General features: G+C 37.6%; 2 protein-coding genes across 4 annotated transcripts; one reads left to right on the forward strand and one right to left on the reverse strand.

Moving 5' to 3' along the window:
- Positions 1-4,854: 4,854 nt before the first annotated feature.
- LOC112181747 lies at positions 4,855-6,102 on the reverse strand. The gene is made up of 2 exons (XM_024320135.2): positions 6,029-6,102; positions 4,855-5,530 (listed from the first exon to the last, which is right to left on the reverse strand). The coding sequence occupies exon 2, from the start codon at positions 5,518-5,520 to the stop codon at positions 5,014-5,016; it is 507 nt and encodes a 168-aa protein (XP_024175903.1). The 5' UTR covers positions 5,521-5,530; positions 6,029-6,102; the 3' UTR covers positions 4,855-5,013.
- A 9,840-nt stretch (positions 6,103-15,942) lies between these two features.
- On the forward strand, positions 15,943-19,825 carry LOC112176716 (protein GRAVITROPIC IN THE LIGHT 1). 3 transcript variants are annotated; one of them, XR_005809686.1, is made up of 2 exons: positions 15,943-17,938; positions 19,061-19,825. XR_005809686.1 is itself a non-coding variant. In XM_040517987.1 (1 exon), exon 1 carries the CDS (start codon positions 16,228-16,230, stop codon positions 17,719-17,721), a length of 1,494 nt encoding a protein of 497 aa, XP_040373921.1. In that variant the 5' UTR covers positions 15,943-16,227; the 3' UTR covers positions 17,722-18,073. The 3 variants fall into 3 exon arrangements, 1 of the variants encoding a protein (XP_040373921.1); XR_005809687.1 differs by lacking the exon at positions 19,061-19,825 and adding an exon at positions 18,129-18,973; XM_040517987.1 differs by lacking the exon at positions 19,061-19,825 and having other exon boundaries at positions 15,943-18,073.
- Positions 19,826-24,130: the final 4,305 nt, after the last annotated feature.

Raw genomic sequence — 24,130 nt, forward strand, 5'->3', positions numbered from 1 at the left:
TTGCATGATTTCTTCATCTACAAACTTTATCACTTAGGGTAATGCACTAGATACCTAACCGGATTAAAATGCATGACTTGAGTAGTTAAGTATTACTCCCGAGAGGGGATGCTTGATATTACAAAAGGAGCATGTCCCTTGTTATACCCGAGAGGAATGCAAGGAGAGAAATTAGTTAATTCATATTGAAATGCACCAATACTTGCAAGAGAGGTTAGTGGTAGACAATCTAAATCCTAACTTTCATCCATTTGATCACTAGTTTAGTTTAGAGTAACTTAATTTACATTTGAGCCTCTTGTTGTTTTTAATTCAAAACTATATTCAAAAACCAAAATCAAATCACTACTCTATCTTCCACATACTCACCATGAGCCTAGATTCTTTTATGATTCTAGGTTCGTGATAGTACATTTGCATATTCTAGCTCCCCTTAGGTTCACACCCTAGCTAGTGAAAGGAATCCAATCATCGTGAGTTCAACAACCTTTCTTAAATCCTTATACTATTATTTGTACCCCTTATACTTGAGAGTGACTATTTGGCTTACAGCAATTGAGAACCAAGCCAAACTTATATTTTGATTCATGAGAGTTTATGAATAGTACAAAGAGGAATCCCTTGAATCATATACTAATTCCACATAATTGATAAACAGCTTAACAAAGTGATTTTTTCCTCATACCAATTCATTGATCTTCTGAGCTGTAATTGAGTTAAACGAACTAGCCTCATGTGGACCAGCCAAGCAAAACCGATTCATTCAAATCCAACTCTAACTTTAAAATTAGCAACGAGACATCAAATTCGAATTTAGATCATCATATGACCAAATATATTATACATAAAATGTTAAAATTAGATCAATGTTTCTTTAATATTGATCTTCTCTTTACAAAATGGATTAAATTTAGTTTACCTCCATGAGATTTGGGTAGAACATCATGTTAGTCTTTATAGTTTTAATTTAATCAGTAACACCCCTAAACTTTCTAATTTCATCAGCTGTGTCCAATTTTATTTGCTCCATTCAAATTGAACGTTAACTTTGACAGAGGAATCCACTTTAAGGGCTAAAATGGTCATTCAAGCACCTTTTCTCCCTCTCTCTCTCTCTCAGAGTTCCGATGGTGTCTAGAGATTTTGGGGGAAAAAAAATTCCCAAATTGATTTCCCAAAACCGCCGCTGAACCACGTACTCATCGCTGTCCTCCTCCTCCACACTTCCTCACCTGAAATGTTCAACCTTGAATCAACGAAATCCCCCTCTTTTTCTCTTTCTCTCTCCTTCCCCTCTGTCCTCTTCTCCAATCGAGCTCTCTCTTCACCTTGGCCTCCATCGCCTTCTTCTTCCTCTCCCTCCTATACTCCGCGTGGTCGTTCCGCCTGGCCGGATCGTACTCCTCCAGCACCGTCAATGTGATTTTGACCAGCGCCGGCTGCATCGCCTCGTTGTGCATCATCAGAGATTATCCCTGAGCTTGACGGTTTGGACTTGTTCTGGGATTTGAGGATCGTCTGTAGTGGCACGCAAATCGAAGAAGGCTTGTGGAGAGTTTGGGGCGCCATTTTGGTGTTGCTCAACCACACTATGGAGTTGGTGGGCTTCTTGTCTTCGTTTGCCGAAGACGTTGGAGGGAGGTCGTCTTTAGAGCTTGTACTTTGAGTTTTGTTTTGGGTTTGGAGCTTCTATTAGGTTCTCTGTGATGATTAAGGAAACAGGTATGGGAGTTTTTGATTGTTGTATAGTTACTAAAGTATGCTATAATCTGTGGATTAGTTTTAGAAAGATGAAGAGGCCGAAAGTGAGCCTTCGATTACTATAGGAGGTTCAAATCGCAGTCTGTGGATTGCTGGGTTGTTGCCATTGTTTCATTGAGGAAGAGATAGCATTACTTTCATGTAATTCATGCTCTGAAGGATAAAATAGATATTAGTCTCTTGAAATTAGAGGTGGCAAGTATCAGAAAGATAAATGGAGATCAGAGCTGCCCATCGGAGCTCTGAGAGAGAGAGAATAAAATGTGCTTGAAATGACTATTTTAGCCCTTAAAGTGAGTCTCTTCGTCAAAGTTAATGTTCAATTTAAACGAAGCGAAGAAAATTAGACATAGCTGATGAAATTAGAAAGTTTTGGGGTGTTACTGATTAAATTGAAACCACAGAAAGTACATGCTGTTTGACTCAGACCTCAGAGGAGGTAAATTAAATTTAATCCTTACAAAATTCTGTCTTCAAATAAAAGTAAGAGTTTGATTTGCAGTAAAATTTATGAATGTGTTTGCATTTTCTTATTTTTTTTTAAATGAGAGTCGCTTTGTATCCTGAACAAACTTTGTGTGTTTCACCTTTGTTGGTTCATTTGGGGAGGTGTCTATGCAATCTAACAATAATGTTGGCAAAATGCTACAAAAGGAGGTTTTATACATGCTCCAAATAATCATACACGTGAACATTGAGTTGACGAGTTTACATTATGAATATCTGTCTCAATTGATTGAAGTAGGTTGGTAGTAAATTCACCAAATCACCATTACTATCAAACTCCATTATACAAACAACTTTTGAACCATAAATCAGGTTACTGTTCCCTATTGCAGGCTTGCAGCGCTTTTCAAGACAATCCAACATTTTATTGAACAAGGCACAGTGCCTTACAAATCTTTTGCTACTCTAAAAAACCCCAAGGCTAGCTGAAATTTTTTCTGCTATGGAAACCAGCTTTTGGTAATTATCAACCGATTAAATCTGATTTTACCCCAAAGGTAAATTTTATGTGTCACATGGACTTGGGTGAATCATTGCATTTGAAAAATCTATATGGGCCTAGACAAATATGAAAGCAAAACAAGTAGAAGGACATGGAATAATGACACTACACAAATTGCGAGCTGCAACCAGTGCCAAGTCCCCAAATTTGCAGATATTAGACCTGCTCAATATATCTCTGTTTTTTAAGTTTAGTCATCACGGATTCAAATGGAGACAAAGAAAGGTCCTCATCTGGTGCAGATTTCAAATGTTGTTATCTCATGCAAAGGTAAACGTCAACCTGAATGGCTATCTAGGTTCATTATTGTTTAAGAGATACCAGACAAAGTTTAACCCCCCAATCTCCGGCAGTCCACAAGATCTCAAACCATTCCAAGCTCTTATGTGTTTATCCAAGAGGATATGCCTACTCATATATGAAGTGTATGTACCATAACAAGCTCACATACAAATGAAGCGTATGTACTACACTGTGTAAGCTTTTGAAAATTGAATTGAAATGTCTAACTTTGTAATATCAAAGATATAAAGTACTTCACAATCTCGGAATGTTACCAATTAACAGTCTGTCCATATAATGATAATGACATATTGTTAAATTAGCAATATAATCTAAACCAGGCGGTGGTGAATACTAAACATGTAGTTAGTTAACATGCATGCTTAGACTTTGTCTTTATTGAAAGCACAGATATCCTATATATTTTAATATTTTATGAACTTAGAATTAGTAACTGGTTACATATTCTAGGAATTGACGATATACAGCTATGGTAGCATAGGTATTAACAGACAGTTAGGACCTAGCCTAGAAATTATCACAGGAGTTTCATTTGAATGCAAATTGTAACCAATGAAGCAATTCTATAAAAAGTGAGATTTTGCAGTCTACATATATGTTCTTCTTCTTTTAGATTCTGGAAGTCCCGAGGCTTCTACCAAAGATGGCTACCGGTATGGTTCCTTTCCAAGTTCCCCAACTTACCAGAAAGAACTACAACAGATGGAGTATTACAATGATAGATTTACTTCATTCATATGATGTATGGGAGATCGTAGAGAAGGGATTCAAGGAGCATGAAGATGAAGACACCTTAACCCTAGTCCAAAGGCAAGCGTTGAATGATTTAAGGAAAAGAGATAGTAGAGCTCTCACTCTCATCCATCAAGCCTTGGATGATGATATGCTTGAGAAGGTTGCAAATGCAACCACATCGAAGGAAGCGTGGGAAATTTTAAAGAATTCGTTCTGCAGCATTGATAAATTAAAGAATTTGAGACTCCAAACTCTTAGACGAAAGTGTCAAAGTTTGCATCAGAAAGAATCAAAGTCAATTTCAGTTTGTATGTCAAGAGTTCAAGCCATTGTCAACCAATTGAGAAGTGGCAGTCATCAAGATATCAACGATACTAGGATGATTGATGAGAAAATTCTTCACTCACTAGATTCAAAGCTCGAGCATATTTTTGTTTCCGTTGAAGAATCAGAGGAGCTAAATAGGCCACAAAAAGAGGCAATAAAGATTTGCATAGAGAACAAGTTCATCTTACCAATGATAAAAAATCCAGGGATCGATGACAATCATATCAACACAAGGTATTACAATTTCATTCGAGAATATTGCATAACTAAGAAGGAGATACAACTCAAGTATATGAAATCCGAAGATGAAATTACGGAGATCTTCACTAATTTTGAGATCAGCATGTAAAGTGTGAGTATTGCCTGAATTAGATGAATCGGGTGAGGATGCAAATAATATGTTTTAAATTTGCCAAGTTAATTACATGTAATTCTAGCCATATACAGCTTAAGAATTATCCCCAATTAATGCTAGGGTATTATTGTCCAAAGTTATTGCAATTAATGCAGGAAAATGGGATGAGAAACTTAATCCCATGAAGTTTGAGTGGAATGAGTTTACTCCCAACTTTCCCCTATGTCAGTAAAACATTTCCGGACTTTGTGGTTACCAAACAAAGGAAATGAATAACTTTCATTTCCCAAGTCCTCAAATCCGCGAAACAAACGAGACCTAAGAACCAAAAGCAAATATAATATATCAACTGAATTCTCTCATATAAATATGTAATCTTCTTCTTTGGTGAGTACTTTGTGTGTACTGTGAATACCCACAAGCGATGAATCAATGAAATTTTGTTTCTTGGGTGATGAGCCAAGGCTTTTAACCAACAGAAACAAAATGATAACATAACTATCCTTACAAATAACTAAAATTATTAGCTGCACTTCTTTAGTGATCTCAGAGTTAAAAGGAACATGTCTTTCCATCTCTTTGTCTTCATCTCCTCAAGAATCCTTTTATGTTCTGCTTTCTTTACCTTGAGATCATCTCTGTTCTTCTTGGTTCTTGGGATGCGTCTCCTTCCAATCCCCAGCCTCTGACCTAGTGCAAGATCATCTACAGCCACTTCCTCATTGTCACTATTTTTCTTGATCGATTTTGAGAAGTCTTTCCTCCTTTGACTGAATGAAAGAGCATCTAGAGCCTCTTTATCCATCACAGCCAGTGCCTCGGCCACCTTGCTGAAGTCATAAACGCATGATGCGGGACTCCCATTCTGCATAGCAATGGAGTCATTAACTGCAAGATTATTGATGAGAGAGCTGTGTGCTAAATGTAGTGCCTCTTTCAACTTGGTGAAATCATAGCAGGAAGCAGTATCATGCTTCCCTAGGGATTGATCAGTATTATTACTTGACCGACCTTTCGATTTTGGCTTCATCTTAACAATCCTGCACAAGTAGCAGCCTCCATTAGAAAAGGACTAAAATGTCTAAACATAAGAACAAAATTAGGGTTTTCTAACCACTGAACAAAGATTTAGGAGCGGGCTCTATACTATTTCATCGAAGTGAAAGGACCAAAGACCACAACACCTATTTGGGTAGGCTTATCAACCAATCATTTTATGCAAGTCTACGCTATCAGTCTCCCCAATTCACCATTCTATCAAATTTATTTACGGTAGCTAACTAGATGCAAATCACAAACCACAAATTATGAACTACAATGGCAGTGGAAAAGATTCGTGAATATTGGGAAATCTCTAACTATTAGGTTAATCTATTGAGAAGTAGGGTTTATACGTAGCTCGGATCCTTGAAATCGATCGATCAGATTTTAGGTAAGTATATTAGTATATGTATACTAAACCAAAAAATAACGAGATTATGTGATACACAGTATACGAAAAAACAAAGAATCAAGAAAACGCAGACGAGAAAACATACCTGATAATGAATTGGCTGCGTTCTGTTCTGCTTTGAGAGAGAGAGAGTAAAAGTCCAGAAGATGACAAAAGTTGAACTTGTTGATGGTAATCCCACTATATGCTCGTAGATTTAGGTTTGACAAAGGGAATTTTGGGCCAACATTTTTTGGTCTAAGCCCAAAATCACTGATTTTCAGTCTAAGCCCAATACTTCAATAGCAGATTCATTCATCACCGGCTTTTAGAAGAAAATTAAGCGTTTAATGACGCTATTTCCGAGACGTGTAATCCTTCGTTTGCTTGATGAGGAAGAAACTTTGCCTTTTGGATGGGCAAATGAGAATTTGAATGGATTACTTGGACAATTTAAATTGGTCTCCGTGACAAAGAGTTAGGAAGACAAGACATCGATCAACTCTCTTGAATTGACTCGTAAAAATCTTGTCACTTTTGTGCAATGAAGTGGTGTAACTTGGTTTATTTATATAATCCACTGTTCCACAATACTAAAAATTAATCCCGGGCCATTACCTGCAAACTAAGGAAGATAAATGAGATGAAAAGAGCTCACTGAAATTGCTCTTTGTTTTTGAGTTTTACTAGTGCAACTCAAACTTTTAAACATTTTCGACTCTTAAGGAACACTGGGTACTTTTTTGTTATTTTTGCATTCATCATTCTCTTTCCCATCCCATCAAGAACAATAGAAGAGAGCCCCAAAACCAATGAAGTCTTTCTAATTAACATGCCACACTAAAATTGCTCTTGTTTTTGAGTTTTTTTTAATGCAACTCAAACTTTTAAAAAAATTCGACTCCAGTGTGTTTGGATGAGGGAAAAAATGATGAAATTTAATTGAAAGTGAGGATTTCATAATTTCTAAAAGCCAATTCTCTTGTTTGGCGTTATCAAATTGAAAATTTTAAATTTTTCTGTGAAAAAAAAAAACGAAGGAATTCATTATTTAAACTCTCCACTTCAATTTTCACCAAAATATGTGTTATTTACGAATTCATTTGTAGTATTCAATTTTCAGTTCCAAAATAAGGCTTTTTTCTATTTTATTTTTTATTTGTTTTAAAATTTCTTAATTTATTACAAATTTCAAAGCTAAATAGATACAACCAAACAATAGAAATTACAATTAATGAAATTTTAAATTGATGGAATTAAAGATTCTATCATTTATAAGTTCTTACGAATTTCATAATTTTTTCATGTAAACGCACGTAAGGAACACTAGATACTTTTTTTGTTCTTTTTACATTCACCATTCTAGCTCTTTTTCATCCCATCAAGAACAATAGAAGAGAGCCCCAAATCTATATGCCGCTAACAACAATCCATTAAAAATCATCAAGATTTCAGTAGTACTATGAAGGACAGAGCACGTACCCACCGACTAATAGTGAGATACTAATTCACTAATTGATCACTAGTACAAGTTTTCACAAACTCTACTTGTATAGCTCAAAAACAAACACCGTGAGCGTACGGAGATATATATCAACTCTTTTTTTTATTTTTTTTTTAACTAAAACACATAATCAAATAGATCAATGAACTAATATAATAGGAATTTTAGAACGCCTTCGCATATCTATGATCATAATTTTAGACAAGGGTGCCTGTACTCCTTTGTTTCTAATATGATGAAAATGCTAGATATTTTTCATGGTCAATTGTCAAGCAGACCAGACCAGTCCGCATGCAAACAACTAGAGCGGGGAGAACATAATGAATCCTCATGATGATTGCTGAGATAAGTTGAACAAATTAATTAAATTAAGGACTTAATTAGTTTTAAGTATGTCAAATGTCAGCAAGTCACTATTTCTTCACAAGATAACTGAGACACTTAATTATTATATTATGGTTTTCAGTCAGCTAAATCCTATATGTGATCTTACCAGGAAAGAAAATAAATATCCTACATGTGAGAAAGATAAAACAATTGGAAAACAGTTAGGGTTTAACTTTGTTATTTCTGTCATTGACTTGAGCACAATAGGAATTGTTATAGAATATAGAGAAAAATGCACCATCAGTGCCTCAACTCTTGTGCACCGGCCAATTTGATACCCACACTCTCAATGGTATCAATATGATACCTGAACCCATATTTCGCTATCGACGAGGTACTTCCGTCAGATTTCGCTGACGGCTGCGTTAAAAAAGTCATGTGCAAAACACGTGGGCCCAAAAAAAAGGGCAAACACGTCTTTTTACCCACACTCTGAAGCTGTTGAAGTACGAACTCTGTTCTCTCTCTCTCTCTCTCTCTCTCTCTCTCTCTCTCTCTCTCTCTCTCTCTCTCTCTCTCTCTCTCTCTATTTCTCCCCGATCAAAACCTCCACTTTTCCTCTATTCTCAGAATCATCCAAAGCAACCAATTCTCGGCATAGGCTCTCTCGTCAACTCCTCCTCCACTGCCGGCGACACATTTCTTCCTTCGCCCATACCCGAATCGACTGGAAGGAGACCCCGGATGCCTATATCTTCAACCCATGACCCTGCCTTTTTTCTCCAGTCGGCTACACCTGCAAATCCACTACACAGGCGCAACCAAGTCTCCATCAAATCCAATACCCAAGGGGAAACAAAATGGATCTCAGGACCTCTCCTCCCTCCGACGCAGTTACAAACCAGTCTTTCCTTCGACCCAATCGCTTCTGCAAAACCCACCAATTCTTCTGGGTTCGTGTATGGAAGAGAGAGAGAGAGAGAGAGAGAGAGAGAGAGAGAGAGAGAGAGAGAGCAGAGTTCTTATTTCTCTCTGATCATCAAATTCCGGCCGTGCATCCTGGTAGTCAACACAGAAGGTTTTCTCGGTGACCAACGCCCAATCTCCTCTCGGTATCGGAACCCAACGAGGGTATTAGTCATGTCAACCTCTTGGTCTCGGCATTGGCACCAAACTCGGCCTCGGTGCTCCATCCCTCTTCACACCTCCCGATCTCGGATTCAATTTCAAGCCGCACCCTCGGCACCTCTGGATCTCGGTTTGTTCGGTTGTTCCTCTACTCTTATGTTAAAGCTTGAATCTTTTAATGTGGGTTTGGATCAATAGGTTTATCTCAAATTGGAAAATATTCTTCCGTAAGTGATTTCTGGGCAAGCATTGATTAATGGGTTTTTGATCTAGCTCGTAAGGAAAGAAAGCATAAAGCTTGAGTTTATGTTTACAAATGGTTTTTTGATTTTGAATGATGTCAAATGACAATTGATTGGAAAATATATTGTTTTCCAGATTTGGTTTTGGTTTGGTTCAGTTAGGGTTGGGATCATTGAGCTGTATGTGACTTGTGGGAGGGTGGGTGATGCACAGAAGGTGTTCGATGAAATGTCTAAAAGAGATGTGATTGTTTGGAATTTGATGATTCGTGGGTTTTGCAAGAGTGGCAATGTCGATACTGGGTTGTGTTTGTTTAGGAAGATGGGTGAGAGGAATGTTATTTTGTGGAACTTGATGATTTCGTGCTTAGCGCAATGTGGGAGGGACAGTGAAGCTTTGGGGTTTTTTAATGAGACATGGGAGCAAGGTTTTGAACCGGATGAGGCTACTGTGGTGTCGGTTTTGCCTGCGTGCGTTCGGTTTGGGGATGTTGATGATGGGAAATGGATATACTCTTATGCAGATTCTAAAGGGTTCTGCAAGAAGTTGTGTCTGTGGGGAACTCACTTGTGAGTTTTTACTGTAAACGTGGAGATTTGGATGTTGCATCTAGTGTTTTTGAACGAATGGCCTGGAAGGATTTTGTTTCCTGGAACTCTTTGATTTCGGGGTATGCATTTAATGGGAGAGGTGTACTTGGGATCAACTTGTTGAAGGAGATGATGCAGGTACTTAACCCATTTGATCATATTCCAAAGAAAATGAACTGATGTGATATTATGTTACTAAAGTTAATTTGGAGGGAAAGTTGTATGGCAAATGAATTTTGGAGAGAATCAGTTGTTGGGAGAAGCAAAGGGTCATTCAGGTCATTTGCCCTTTTTTTTAGGCCCACGTGCTTGGCATGTGACTTTTTTAACGGAGCCGTCAGTGAAATCTAACCTAAGTACCTCTTTTATAGCAAAATATGGGTTCAGATATCACATTGGTAGCACTGATAGTGTGGGTATCAAATCGGCCGTGCACAAGAGTTGAGGCACTGATGGTGCATTTTTCTCTAGAATATATAGCTTTTCTCTTTGAAGAGTACCAAAAAAACCGGCTGCCCTAGCTAGGTCGAGAGTTTTGAGAACTTTTGTTCGTCTGACGGCGCTCGGGATCGGTGAGGATTTGCCTCGCCTCTATTGGGCTGCTGTCGGATGGGTGGTGAACTCTATTGCTCAGGGAGTTTAGAAGGAGAGGCTTCGGGCTCAAGGTCTGGACGGGGCTGGGTGGGTTTCCATACAGAATCTCTGGATGTGATGGCATTGTGCAGGGATGGCGGGTTCCGGTGTGCGCTCTACAGATCTGGGCGGCGGCATGGTTCTGATGGTTTGAGCGGTGGTGTAGTTCTGAGGAGCTGTGCGGCAGTGATGATCTAGAGGATTTGGGTGGTGGGCTTTTGTTTCTGGAGGAGTGTGTGGCGAGGCCAAGTGGTGGACGTTGTATGCTAGGTCGGTGCGGTAAGGTACGGAGGACTGGAGGTGGGAGTGGACAGCACTGCACGGGCATACGCACGGGGGAGATGATGTTTGGGTCTACTCCAAATCCTGCTGGGCCTTGTGGTTTTAGGCTTCTCCTTTTTGGGCTACCTATTGGGCTAGGACTTTGGCCCTTGGCCCAGCCCTATGTTTTTGGTTTTTTGTCTAATTACAATAATTTACTTGTATTAGGAATCTAGATCTCTAGCGCCTCTAGAGTAGTATCAATGGAGGATTACCGTTACCTCTACGTATTTGAATGTATAATGAGTAACTCTATTTCTATGTACTACTGTGGGTACTACCACAATTTTCTTGTCTGTCTATAAATTGCAGCGGAAGGGTATGCAATGATTTATTCTGACTTATGATGAATATATTATTTCGCCCCTAAGTTTGACTCAAAGGAAAAAAAGAAATAGGAATTTTTTTTTTTTTGAAAGAAAAGTTCATTGATCTAGCGATTAATATCGCTTAAGAACGCATCCCAATGGGGAGCATACAAAGGCCAGAAATGCCTAAGACTTTAAGCTAAGCTAGAACAAACTAGAAGATGTACTACATCAACCAATTGTTCTTGTACAATTAAATTCTGCTCTAAAACTTTTCTAGAGAAACTAGTAAATTCTAAAGGTAAGTCCTCATTGTCTTCAAGATAATTACCAACAACGAAACCATTGTCATGATCTTGATAGCTGTAAACCCAACAATCAGAATTTACGATCCGGGCATGTAGAAGATCAGTAGACCAACGAAGACTAGACTCGACCCAGCATAAGGGACACTGCTCACCAAAACACGCAATTGTGGTACTCACAGCGTGACTATACCGAGCCTTTTTATAGAATCTAGAAACGCTCACTCCACGTGAAAACAAACGCAGCACACCGAGAAACTTTGTCCAAACTAACATAGAAGCAAACGAGGAGTCACCCGGGTCCCAGATCCAGAACCATGGAAAGGTCTGGCCCAGCAGATGGGCCCAACACTAGCCCGTAAGGAGAACCCAGATTACTCTGGGCACCCCACGCAGAGAAACCAAGCACCACCGCCGGCTACTACCTGACGGGATCTGCAACCATCTGCACCACTAGAACAAGAGCAACCACCAAGGGATAACCCAACCGCCACCGTGCAGGAGAGCAGAAGCCTGCCGAGCCCAATATCCACAACGCCGCCCGAACCAGACCGGACTGAACTCCACCAGTCGTGCCTGCACCAGTACAAACCAGATCAACCCGCTTGTTGACCAATCTCTCCTCCACCACTCGCTGACTAGGAGCAATCCAACTATAGGACCACCAGGATCCCACAATACTAGAGAGCCCCAAACCTGAAGCTATAGCGCAACAGACACCCGACCAATCAGATCCCTTGCCGTTGTTGGAAAATCGTCCCGTCGGAGGATGAAAGGCATGCAGCCATAGTGAAGAGAACTCGTACGCCGGAGTGAATGCTGGAGAGGAGGTGAAGGAGCCCTCCAAAGAGGATACCTATCGGTGGCGGCGCTAGGGTTTAGAGAGCTCTCGCCCTCTCCCATCTTTTTGCTACGGTGCAAAAAGATAAAAGATAATAAAAGATACTGAGGAAAGCATATTAAAAGATAATAATACGGGGCTGTTGGATGCACGACTGTTTGAGCAGAAGTAGTGGAATCTTATAGCACCCTTGATGTTTTACGATCGAATGAGGGAGAAGGGAGGCCCAGATTTCTAATTACTCTGTTTGCTCATACTCTCATAGTTTAGATAGTGTTTAAGGAATCTGTCAATACTAAACCGACAATCAGAAGAAAACAAAATGATCATTTTGATAACAATTGTTTAAGTCCTTGTCATTTTCTTCCAACAACCAAAGCTTAGTGGAAGATGTGGATCACCCACTTTTGCATACAACAAAACCCAAAAAGAAAAGAAAAAAAGGTTTTATTTGGTGCTTTGATTTTCTTTTTCAGTTATAAAGAAAGCAGGAAGAATTTGAACTTTAATTTTGTTTTGCGAGGATAAATACTTTGTTCAAGAGTTAAAATTCTTTTAATTAGAAGAGAAAAAAAGTTACAGGAAGAATAAAGAAAAGTTTTTGTTTATATATCAACAAATCATAATTCAAATGAACTTAGCTTTTCAATTGGTTAATATTTTTGCCTATCCTTGTATCATTCAAAAATTGAACCTGGCTATGTGCATTTACAACTTACAAGGACTCAATTCTATGTCCAAACATCACATGCTAGGTCACCATATCATCGGTAGTCCTTGTTTTGCCTTCCAAAACAAGACCAAGAGAACAAGATAAAATGATGCTCATGTGACTTTATAAAACTCGGTCTTCTGATGCTTATTGTTATTGTTAAATGATACTTTTATTCTTCTATGTATATCCCTAAAGTCTATGAGATTATACGTTAGCTATGGACATTTCAGTTAAGAGTGTTTATTTCTCCAATCAGATTTTTGTACTTTTTAAAGATCTTCTGCACCGACCTTATTGGTCCTTACTTTTAGTGTTTAATTAGATATTAGCCTACTTAATGCAGTGTTATTTTCACCCAAAAAAACAAAGAAAAAGGATGCTAATCATCATAATGCAGAAAAGGAGGTCGATCTTTATTGTTCTATATGCAATTTCTGAGGTGTTTTAACTCCCACAATTGCATCAGCTCTCACTTTTCAGCAAGCACAACAACCCATTACCTACCCTCCCAACTATGGACCAACCTCTCACCTAAACAAATTACCCCTTTTTGGTTCTTCACTCTCAGTCAAGGTTTCTAACCTACTACTAATTAACTAAAGAGTACTCTTGGAGCATTAGGCTCATTTAGCTTTGACTCATTGATTAATTACTCTTATTAGCTTAGAACAGATCCTCCTTCATACAGTTTATATATGCATAAAACAGGAACAGATCCATATTCTATTTCAATCTGTACTGAATTTGCGAAGCTGAACCCACTAAACAGTGTCTATCTAAAGCTCAGCAGACAGTTTAAAGTTGAAGGGTTTTGCATAAAGGCTATAATGATTGCATTCCTAAACAGACACATACATACAGGCTGGGAAACTTGGCAAGGCATGCAGTTGCCCACTCACTTTGAAGCTCAATAATATACTGTCGAGATCGAGATCATCATCACACCAGTGAAAGTTTTGGTCCTCGATCTATCTACATTGTACAAAGATACCATATTACAATGCAAACAAAGAGATTTTTAAAAGACTTGAAACCAGAATCCAACTTTTTTCTTCTTTTTTCTGTTCCAGGCCATGTAAGAAGGTGGTTCACCTAATTGTATATTTCGTGCTGCCTCTTTAACCGAGAAAAAGTGAAGGACCCAAAACATGGAAGCCAGAATTGATTAGCCTTTATAAAATATGGGTCATGCTTAATTGACTATGGATTCCAAGCCCTTTGTTGAAAAGTTGGAAAAGCATTGGTTTCTCGAGCCATGGACGCATGGGCATCAAATATGAATATATGAATGCCTTTAGCAAATATATGAATTAGTGGAATATTAATTTTTTTTAGAGTTAAGTACCAATTATATAAGTAAACAATAGTCAATAAAGAAAAATAACTCAGAAAATACATGAAGCGAAACTTCGAACAACAGTGAATTCCAATTCTTAATAACTAGATTCATTTTATGCAAATACCGCTAAAAGAACGACATCTAATTATTAATTCACTCCGTACAATTTGAAATTTTGGTTCCAAATTTAACTAACCTGTTGTAATTTCCATTTATCACTTATTATGACTGATTGATTATTGTCTTAGTAGTAAAAAAAAAAATATATATATATATATATATATATACACACTCATCCTCATATCAACGTAAAAAAATATCTAAATTAATTTGCTCCAATATTTCAAATAAAATAAGTAAACTTGTTGGAGAAATTATAGAATTAGGATACCAAATCATACTTGATAACAGTGTTTTACTTGAATATATATAGTCACAAATCATACTTTTTCTTGTCTTACACAAATCATCTTTTTGATAAACAGAGTTGCACACATTGAATGTATTCTTTTGCATGCAATTCACATGAGATGTAATCTGGGCCCTAATGAATTAGGGTATTGAGTCTGTGTGAGGTTGAATTAACTCATAGGAGTTTTCTATGACGTTTCTAGTATCTTGCTTGTACCACAATTGCGTGGTTGGCAAGTGAGAACTAGTTGAATGATTTCTTTTCCGTAGGAGGCGAGGTTTTTTCATTCTTGTATAAGCTCGCTTAAATGTGAGCGTCCCAGAGATTTTAATGATCTGCACTAGCTTAGATAGTTTAGTTCGGATTTTCTTGCCGAGTTTTGCTTATGTAAGTTATGATAGACTCTAGCCTATTGGCTGTTGATTTAATGAAATCAACTTCTATTTAAAAAAAAATTCACATGAGATGTAATGATGTATTTTTATCTTATACCAAAAACAAAAATTAAAAATAAGCCATACACATAGTGTCTCAACCCACTTCAACCGAGCAACCAAACCAAAAGTACATTGACATGTAAAGATAGTAAAAGTATCATTGTTCAACGAGCAAAGAAAGACAATGTTTGACATCTTAATTAATACATTCTCAAGGTATAACAGATAAGGTATTACATATCAATTTAACATAATAAGCAATCTTGCAAATTGAGATTACTTCAAATGTCATAAGTAAAACTCACCTATCAAAGCATAATTCAATCTTTTTATTAGGTTTCAACTAAAATTCTGTAATTGCAAATAATTTATCAATCTTCAATCACATAACCTCTTTTTTTATACTTCATTAAAATTGTCTTTTTTTGATTCGGGTTAGCATCTCATATTGCTTGGTCTTGATTTATTTGCTAAAGTTTGAGTTTCTAACACTCTTGATTGTCTTCGTCTCTCAATAGCCTCACAATCTCACATTTTTTCAGTGTTGGAAGTTCACTCTTTCCGCATTAAAATTGTTGAGTGTAGATGCATTTATGCATCTTATTTTACTTTACTGAATATATTACTACATTTATCCATTACACTATTTAGTTTCATTTAATATATTCAATCAATATATCAATTATCGTCCTACTTCCAAGAAAAAAAACGAAGAAGAAGAAGAAAAACTCAATTTTCACCGGAGAAGTAATAAAAAATTGAAGTCCACGCTTGAAGGGTAGCATCATGTTATTCTAGTCGTTGGGCTTATTACCGTTAACCCCAAATCTGGAAAAGTCAGCATAACTAGGAGTCTGGGAAGCAGAGCAACCAAAACCCCATAAATCAAAGGGTGTACTAACAAAATAATCCCAAAATATGTGATTGATAAGATGTGAAATAGAAAATACAAAAAGAAAACCATAAACAAAACAAAACAAAACAGAGAGAGAGAGAGAGAGGAGTCCATCAGCAGAAAGCTAAACCCCCAATAGTCCAATACCTTCCTTCCAAGACATTCAAAGCACTTCCCACAAGCACTAGCACAAGCAGTAGAAGAAGAAGAAGAAGAAGTAGAACCCAAGAATTCTATCTCTGTTTCTTGCTTTCCATTCACTCATATAGTTTACAGAAGGCAAAAGAAAGATTGAATCTTTTTTCCAATGCTGGAAATGGATGGCTCTTCTAAACCTCCCCAAATCTCTGAGATGTTTTCCAAATTCGCTCTCGCTTTCAAAACCAAAACCTTTGAGTTCTTCGCCGAGGAGGAAGAAGACCCTGACAGCTTATCTCTGCTCGACTCCGCCGAAGAAATCATCACCGACCAGAAGGTCGTCGTCATCAAACCCGACGGAGCACGCAGTCCGACCTCGCCGGAGCTCCGAATAATACCGACGAAGCCCAATTTGGGCGAGACCCAGGTCCAAAGCCCAGAGCTTTCGACGATTACAAGGTCTCTGAGCAAAACCCAGATCAGACCCATCAATATTCCGATGACCCAGACTCTGATTTCGTCGGTCTTCGCCACAGTTTCGTCTTTCGAAGCTTCCTACCTCCAGTTACAGACGGCTCATGTGCCCTTTGTGGAAGAAAACGTGACGTCAGCGGACCGAGCTCTGGTCTCTCACCTTCAGAGGCTCTCGGAGTTCAAGCAGTTTTTCAGGGATTTTTGTGGAAGTTCGGATATCGGGTCGGGTTTTGGAGTCGGGTCTTGCTTGGAGGCCCAGGTGCAAGAGAATCAGAGCAAGCTCAGGACTCTGGGGACCATGTCAAATAGGTTGCAGACAGAGATTGATCACAAAGACAATGAAGTTGTGGCCCTGAGGAAAAAACTGGGTGAGATTCAGAAATCTAACTTTAGACTATCTCAGAGGTTATCTGGAACTTTGAATTCTTCTTCTTGTGAGGTTTTGTTGTCAATTAGAGTATTTGATTCGGTTCTACATGATGCTTGTAGATTAACACACAGATTTAGTAAGATTTTGATAAGTTTGATGGGAAAAGCAGGGTGGGATTTGGATTTGGCTGCTAATTTGGTTCATCCTGATGTTGGTTATGTGAAAAAGGCTCATAATCGATATGCGTTTTTGTCATATGTTTGTTTGGGAATGTTCAAAGGTTTTGATTCGAAAGATTTTGGTTTAGTTGGGGATGAGGTTTTGTGTAATGGGCATGGTTCGGAATTGGATAAGAACAATGTTCCTCTGAAGCAGTTGCTTGAGCATGTTTCGAGCAATCCGATGGAGTTGTTGAGTAGGAACCAGAATTGTAAGTTTTCGAGATTTTGTGAGAGCAAGTATCAAGAGATCATTCACCCCACTATGGAATCTTCAATGTTCAGTAATTTTGATCGGAATGCAGTTGTGTTGAGTAAATGGAGGTCGTTGAGCGTATTCTATGAATCATTTGTTAACATGGCTAGCTCGATATGGACGTTACACAAGTTGGCCTATTGCTTCGATCCTGTGGTGGAGATATTCCAAGTGGAAAGAGATGCAGATTTTTCTATGGTATATATGGAAGATGTCACTAGGAGATTGTCATTGCCTAGTAAAACCAGGGAAAAAGTTGGCTTCACAGTGGTTCCGGGTTTTAAACTTGGAAGGACAATAATTCAGTCTCAGGTTTACCTAAGTGGCTTGAAATGTACAGAGTAGTGGCAAGTTATTGTTCCACTGTTAAGATGTCATGGCAATATCAAGATCAGGCGCACTGTTGATGTTTTGATCTGAGAAGCTTGGAGTTCAAATTAGAGGAATCAGTTATTGTGCTCACTAAGGAAACTCTTTGAAGATGTTTGACTTCTATATATGCTGCTCCCGCAGTAACTATGCCATTGCCATATAAAAGCTTTCTTGTGATACATGCTACCTGGTTAGTGACTTTGGTTTTTCTTTGTATATGGATTTCTGTTGAGACCTATGTTAACCCAACTGTATAGAACCTTTCCGTTCTAGTCTCTTTTTTGGCTTAAACACGTATACACTGCCAAGTTGTGTATCTTAGTTGCTTATGTCATTGAAAACAAATACCCTTCTGACTTTTGGTTGTAATGTTATCTCAGAAATACATGCTTGATCTGGTTTCCCTGAAAGCGGCCTCTTTTGGGTACTTCTGTAATGTGAAATGTGAATGTTAGGATGATTCTGTCTTGGACAAAGTCCCAATTTCATCTTTTAAGTAGGTGTAGTGCTAGTACATTGATGTAAAATGCCACACCTAAAACCTTTGTGTTCTCTTCTGTTGTCTGTTTGCTGATGAAGTACTTACCTGTCTAAACATATATACTTATTTAGGCGCACTGCTTATAGTTTCAATCTTGCATTCCCTCTTTTTTGTTCTTTCTTTAGCCCTTTGGGGCTTATAGTCTTTGATTGCTGACTAGTGACTATTGTTTATCTGCACTCATTCGGACAAGAGGCGCAGATAGGTGCTTATGTTTGTCTCTTTTTATTGATTTTAAATTATGGTCAAGCCTTAGAAAGCTGGTTCCTGCCTAGACAATCTCTATTGGATATGATCATTCTGATTATAAAGCTCCAATTATTTAAAAGTAGTAATGGGTGGTGACCTAATTCCCCAATCCCTACTCTTGTTGTCTGGTCCCAGCTGACTCCAGACTAACCACTTCACTGGGATAATGCATGTATTAAACGAACCAGATGAAGCAATATGTGAATGCTTCTAAGTATGAAACGACTATTATAGGGCAATTTGTGTAATTAAATCCTGATTCTATAACACTTTCCACAATTTCTATAATTCTTGATATCTTTCCCTAGTTGGGTAATTTGTGCATGTCTCACAGACTTACGTCACCTAAAGTTGTCTACATGTATGACTTGAAATCAAATGATGAACTTGATTTTGTGATTTTTTTATTTATTTATTTATTTTTTTATGAAGTCATCGGTTTGAGGAATAAAGACATAAACCATTCCCTTCCATTATATACATGAATTTAATTTTGCAATTTTTATTTCTTTTTGGTCCAAGGCTTTTTCCTGGCAAAATGAGGAAAACTCTACCAAAACAACAAAATAATCGTGACAACCCAAAGCCCAGGAGGCCAGGAACATCAAGGTCCAACAGTGAGTGGCACTTAAACAACATTGTACAACAAAGCATGCATGACTGAAGCAACTGGTTAAGTCGATCTCCATAAATATGATCAAAACATTACTTGGTCGTTGTTCATTCTTACTAGCCCAAATATCAGAGATTCAGAGGTTGCAGTTGATTGCAAGAATAAAACAGAGCAACAGCAGAAGAAGATTGATGGAGGCTAGAACCACCAAATCGCGTGACGTCTTTAGGGGGCTTGAATCAGTTTCTGGTGTGGCATTCTGATCGTGTTTCCACTTTTTGACTCGTCAGCTTAACAACTGACAAGCCTTTTACCAGTAACATGATAGGAAAGGGCATCGAAACAGGCTTCAGTATACACTACCAAGCAAACCAGGTTCAATCCTTATTGCTGAAAGTTGTCACTGCTCTTCCGCTCCCAAAACCACCTACCATCGTCACCTCCAGTGGCCAGAACTCCCTTCTCATTGACCACCACCGCATTTGTTCTGGTTTTCTGATACTGACTACAGAGTAGATATGTTGTATTAAAGTTTCCCTCTTGGAAATTCAACTTGATGTTGTCATCAGCTGATGCAGATGCAAAAGCATGCAGATTGTAGAATTTTGTGCAGTTACACACATTACGCACAGATTTGTGAAAGTTGAAGTGAATATTTTCTAAGAAAATTAGATATAAACCCAATTTTTTGAAGAGATATTACTCATACATATTTTCTTATCATTCTGCACACCTAAACCTTCATTGCAGGGTGTTAATATATAACTATTATTTGTTCGTGTCTTCCTATATGACTAATGTACCCTTGGGTTAGTGAAAAGTAACATTTAATGATAATTGATCCTTAATTTTAGTATCTTTAATTGCAGCTACTCATTGAAATTTGAATAACTTCTTCTGTTTTGTAAATAAATAAAATAGTCAAATTTATAACAATTAATTTTATCCTTAATTGTTTTCCTTTTTCAAAATCTTTGTACATGTGACTATTCCATTTTACTAAGGTTTGCAATTCTTTTAGTTTTCTTTCCACATAGAATTTCAGGGGTGCGGCTATTGTCACCCTATCATTTTCTTAGTTCACCCTACAAATATTTGAATTATTAAAAGATTATATTACCTATGTGCAAAATGACTAAAAAGTACACTAATTTTCTAAGATCCAAATCTATAAAGAAAAATAAATACATAACCAATTAATTAAATACAAAGACTACTTAATTTCTTATTGGATAACATTAATCTTCATCTTCTCCACTCAAAATTTGAATTTATTACAATGTACATATATATAATTCTCAATGTCTTAGCCCTCTCTCCAAAAAACTCGGACTCTGCGCCTAATTTTTGCGATTTTCTTCTCGTCCGACGGCGCTCAAGATCGGCATTGGTTTCACCATGCCGGTATTGGGCGGCTGCCAGGCGGGTACTTGAAAGCTATGCCAGTAGTCTCATGAGTACGGTGTGGCTCGAGGCTTTGAGCAAAATGGGTGATGTGGAACTTGGGTCAGTCAGATTGTGTAGGTATGGTGGTTGTCGACGACTTCCAAGACCTCTGGCGGTGGGCATTTTCAGAAGGGAATTTCCAAGACTTGTGACGGCGGGGCTATGGCGGTTTTCTGGCATATTGGTGTAGCGGCGAGGCTTTGGTGGTCTGGGATGATCGATGGGGCGGCGTGGCTATGGTGAAAATGAACGGATCGTCGTGGCGGCGTGGTTGGGCGGTTTCTACGTGGTTCTGTGGGGGAGGTCGTGGCGGTTGTAGGTCGGGCAGCGTGGGCGGCAGCTGGAGGTGGGGATGGTTGTGGTGGGTTCGGGTCATCCCTTTGCTGCTAGGCCTTGAGTTGGGCCCATTCTCTTGGGGCTGCTCTTTATTTTGGGCTGGGTGTTTGCCCTAGGCCCATCCTATGTTGTTTAGTTTATCTAATTACAATATATTTCTTGTATTAGGAAGCTATGCATTTCTATGCACTCTATGTACCTTTAGCGCCTCTAGAGTAGTACCAAAGGAAGATTCCCGCTATCTCTACGTATTTGATTGTTTAATGAGTAGGTCTATTTCTATGTACCACTGTGGGTATTACCACTATTTTCTTGTCTGCTTGTCCTTACATGGTAGCAGAAGGGTATGTAATGGTCTATTCTGGCTTGTGATGAATATGACAATCATTGATCGATTGATTCAAAAAAAAAAAAAAATTATTACTATTTTTCTTTTCTTTTTGTATTTGTTATTCACAAGACCATTAATGTTAATTTCTTCAAAATCTTGCAATATCCTTTGTAAACACCAAAGTAAAAATTTAAAGAGTTAATTTGATTAAATTCTAAAATCTAGACCCTATATTGATAGTAGTCCGGATGAATTTTTTTTGTTAATGGCAGTCCTATGACTCAGCTGCCATATTAGATTTATTTTCTTTTCTATCTTGCTGACTCAACACCTAAATTTTTTATTCCTAATATACCCTGATCTAATATCTTTTGCATAAAAAATAGTAAAAATTAATATATTAATTGAAATCCTAAATTATTGCAATTTATTTTAATGTAATATAAGCAAATTTAATATGTTGCCATTAATTTATATTATTAGTTTCTCGATTGAATTCAAAACAAAAATCTATATTTAATAAGACATTATTCTTCCTTGATCTTGCCTAATACATATTGCCTCATTCTCTTTCTCATTCTCCTCCTCCTCTTTCTTCTTCTTTCTCTCATCTCCTATCAATATTGTCTAGTCTTTCTTATCATCATCACTTTTCTTATCACCACCATTGAGGTAAAATTATTATTCCATGTGTGTGTGTGTACTGAAATTGTTGACTTAATTTCTCTACATTACTCTCTTATACGAACAATTTCTCTTTTATCAATGGATTGATGATTTGTTATTTTGTAAATATAATTTTTGTTTATGTATCTGCATATGAGGTATAGTACATGGTTAAACTTGTATCTTTGTTTTAGACATATATGGTGAAAGACTTACCTCTTTATGAGGTGAAAATAATTATACCTCTATATGAGGTTAAACATATTCAAGTTTGCATATTATTTTTTATGTTGATTTCGTGCTCTATAATTATATGTACCTTGTAGTTAGGTTGATTTAATGTTCTTCACTCTCTACCTTTTGATTAGGTTTATACTAGAATACCATATTTTCTCTTTGCGAGGTGAAAACATATGCCTCTGTATGAGATAAAACACTCATGCTTGCATACTTTTTGGTTAAATTGATTTCAAGTTCTTTAATTATACCTCGTGGTTAGGTTGACTTGATGTTTTAAGTTTTATATTATTTAGTTATGTTCATTTTATATTTATTCATAATTTTTGGAATGATTATCTATAATTAATAATTTAAATTTCAATATTTAAAAAAGTAAAAATAATAATATGAAAATTTCACATAATTAGGTAATTTAAATTAGTTTCGTTTCTTGACTTGAAGGGGCAAATTGGACAGAACAAATAGTCAATGGACTGTAATTAACATAGAAAAAGTAACCGGAATGTATCCACTATTGAACTATGAAATTGGACCTTGATTTAAATTTCTCAAATTTAAAACACGAAGAAAAAAAAATCAATCTCTTCTTCATTATTTGTAGTTGTTAACTTACTAATCTTTTGAAATTGAATAAAAAAAAAAATTAAAAATGAAGCTGAATCAGATTATGATTTTATCACGAAACTATAATAATTTTTAATTTTTTTTTTGTTGGTCTAAATAAAATGAGAGATTTGAGCAGCAGGTGCGGCTACATTTCAAGACAACCATTATTATATGGTCGGTCGTCTTCTTGGTCCAAAAAGCAAAGTTTCTAGGAGTCAAGGCACGATCTTGACTATCTGGAGGGTGAGATAAGGTTTATCTATCCATGATGTTGGTGATCGATTTATTTTTCAATTCAATAGGGAGTCGGAGACAAATCGAATTTTCCATGGTGGTCCTTGACATTATAAGAACACCATGGTGGTTTTGAACGAATGTGATGGAATTGGGGCTGTGGAGGCCATTCCTCTACGATTATGGAGACTTAGGTTATGGTTCTTGGATTGCCGCCAAAGCTGCCTAACTGCGTAGCACTGTCTTTGGTAGGTTTTTCAATGGGTTGAGTTATTAGATTCGACCAAACTGTTTTGCATAAGAAGGAGGAGGAGCAAAGGATTCATATCGAATTTGACATAAGTAGACGAATTAGGGTTTGGAAATCCTTTTCCTTCACTCCGGAGGAGTAATCGGAACTGACCTTTGGGTTTGAGAGTATCCGAGGTTTCTGGAAGGAGTGTGGGCTTTTTGTGCATGATTCCTTAGATTTTGATAAACTGATTTTGATAGAGAATGAAGAGAGGATGACTTAACCGCCGCTAATGGTGCTACGAAAGCTGAGCCTTATCTCGACGTCAGGGTCAAACCAAGTTAGGAAGAAACTGCATGGGCTAAATGCCCCCCATATGTCACTAGTCAAAAGGTTGGTGGAAGGCCAAGGATTGTTGGTAGCCAATTAAATGATACAAGAATCCCAAGGGGTGCCCCGTTCCATAAAGTAGGGAAGCTTCATTCTGCCTAACCACATTCAATCTGTCATGCAGCTGGTTTCTTGAAGAATCAGTTCTCCTAATTTGTTTACATCTCATGTACTTCCTTTGGGAGTAATTTCACCTATTTTAGAGCAGAGTGAGCTTGCAAGTGTGGAGCAGGAGCCTATAGTTGATCGAGAAGGCTAGATTGGCAGGGTAAAAAAGACAAGCTGCAAATGATATTTTTCGAGCAAGAAAGCATTATCTAGCTTTGCTTGAGCCAGTGCTGTAAGTAGAAGATACTTTGAATCTAGCTTTAAAGCAAAAGAATGGGATGCTTCTGGTGTCTCCACAAAAGAAGAAGTTGGAATGTCCTAAAGGGAGCAAGAACAAACCTAAGGTTGCTTGGATCTTGAATCAGGATTTGAAAAGGAAACGAGTAAAGA

This window comes from Rosa chinensis, chromosome 1 (genome assembly GCF_002994745.2).
Source record: "Rosa chinensis cultivar Old Blush chromosome 1, RchiOBHm-V2, whole genome shotgun sequence".
Taxonomy (NCBI): domain Eukaryota; kingdom Viridiplantae; phylum Streptophyta; class Magnoliopsida; order Rosales; family Rosaceae; genus Rosa; species Rosa chinensis.